This window comes from Eimeria tenella, genomic scaffold (genome assembly GCF_000499545.2).
Source record: "Eimeria tenella Houghton genomic scaffold, Eth_scaff4454, whole genome shotgun sequence".
Lineage (NCBI taxonomy): Eukaryota > Apicomplexa > Conoidasida > Eucoccidiorida > Eimeriidae > Eimeria > Eimeria tenella.
Genome location: NW_013545379.1, coordinates 1 through 1842, shown reverse-complemented (window position 1 = coordinate 1842; position 1842 = coordinate 1). Strand labels below are relative to the sequence as shown.

The following is a 1842-nucleotide window of genomic DNA, read 5'->3' as shown; positions in this document are numbered from 1 at the left end:
CGGCGAAGAGGGAGTGCACTTGGGAGGCGATCGGCCTGCAAACCCTAAACCCTAAACCCTTAACCCTAAACTGTAAACTCAACATTCTATAATGCAAACCGTAATACCTTTTCGATAAGCGTGGCTGTAAACTCCAACTACATTCTGTGAATCCTAATAAAACTAAGCAAACCCTTGGAAACCCTAGCAAAACGCTTATTTGTTAAGAAGCTAAGCAAACGCTTGCAAACCCTGCCAAACCCTAATTTGGAATAAAGCTATGCAAACCCTGGAAAACTTTACTTTGTAGTAAAGCTATGCAAACCCTAGCAAATCCCTGGAAACCCCAATTTGTGATAGAGCAATGCAAACCCTAGCAAACCCTAGTAAACCCTAGCAAACCCTAGTAGTTAGAAATAAAGCTAAGCAAATCTTAGTAGGCCCTCGCAAACCCTAATTTCTAATTTCTAATGAAACTAAGCAAACCCCAGCAAACCCTAGCAAACCCTAATTTGCAATAAAGCTATGCAAACCCCTGCATATCCCAGTAAACCCTAATTTGTAATAAAGCTATGCACACCCTAGCAAACCCTCACAAACCCTCGCAAACCCTAATTTGTATGGTTGGAAAAAAACAGACCTCTTTGGACACCCAGAACACCTGTGAAAGTGCCGCAAAGGCCAGCAGCCGCTCCGGCGGAAACCCAAACCCTAAACCCTAAACCCTAAACCCTAAACCCTAACCTGCACTGAATGAAGCCCGAAGCGTCCTTCGTTATTATCCCAGGCCGGACTTCTATTTGGTCCCCCACTTTCAACAAACCCTCGCTGATGGAGCCGCCAGCCACGCCCCCCTGCAGCTTCTCAGCCTCCTCCCCCGGCTGCGCACAAACCCTAAACCCTAAACCCTAAACCCTAAACCCTAAACCCTAAACCCTCGACGTCGTCGTTGTTGGCATGCCGGAGAAGCAAGCAGCTAGTTCATCGCACTTATGAACTGAGGAGAGGAAGACCGCTCAGCCTTGTCAAACTCTTAATCCCAAAGCCTTAAACCCTAAACCCTAAACCCTAAACCCCAAACCCTAAACCCTAGACCCTGGAATCTGAACGCTGGACGCCAACTCCCCAAAACCCTAAACCCCGCCCCTGCCACCCCAGCGCCTCACCCTCACTCCCCAGTGCGCAACAGACCCTAAACCCCCAAACCCTAAACCCTAAACCCTAAACCCTACTTTGTTGACGTCGAAGGAGCGGATAATGATGAGTTGCGGGGGTCTGGTGAAGTCTCTGTGAGGGACAGGAACTAAAGTGCAAATGAATTCACAAAGAATGTCAATGTTGTATTTCAAAACAGCAGAAACGGGAATAATTGGGGCTTTGTCCGCAGCAGTGCCTGCGAACACATGCAGCCGCCTAAACGCTAAACCCTAAATTAGGGTTTTGCGACAAAAACTAGGGTTTTGTGCCCAAAATTGGGGTTTTGCAACCCAAATTAGGGTTCCGCGCCAACACTAGAAAAGCACAAAACCCTTAGACCCAAACGACAGCAGCACCAGCTCAGAATGCACAAGGGTTTAGGGTTTCGGGTTTAGGGTTTGGGGGTGGTGGTACCGGCAACAAATTGCTTGATCTCTTGCTGCTGCTGCAGCGCCTGGGACTCCTTGATCAGCTCAACCTTATTCTGCAGCCAAAACCCAAACCCTAAACCCTAAACCCTAGAATCCTGCCTGCAGAATGACCCCAAAGCCTGCTTCAAACCCTGAACCCTAAACCCTCCCTAGCCTCGCCAAAGCCCCCCAGCTGCACCCAAACCCTACCACCCCCCCAAACCCTAACCCGCACCCCCCAAACCCTAACCCCCGC

At 49.2% G+C, this 1842-nt stretch overlaps 1 protein-coding gene across 1 annotated transcript; it reads right to left on the bottom strand.

Moving 5' to 3' along the window:
• Positions 1-439: 439 nt before the first annotated feature.
• Positions 440-1660, bottom strand: ETH_00041970 (eukaryotic translation initiation factor 2 gamma subunit, putative; the record flags this gene model as incomplete). Its single annotated transcript, XM_013380109.1, has 4 exons — positions 440-455; positions 724-860; positions 1212-1372; positions 1591-1660. Coding segments are annotated over 4 exons (384 nt in total), but the record flags the coding sequence as incomplete, so codon positions are not given.
• Positions 1661-1842: the final 182 nt, after the last annotated feature.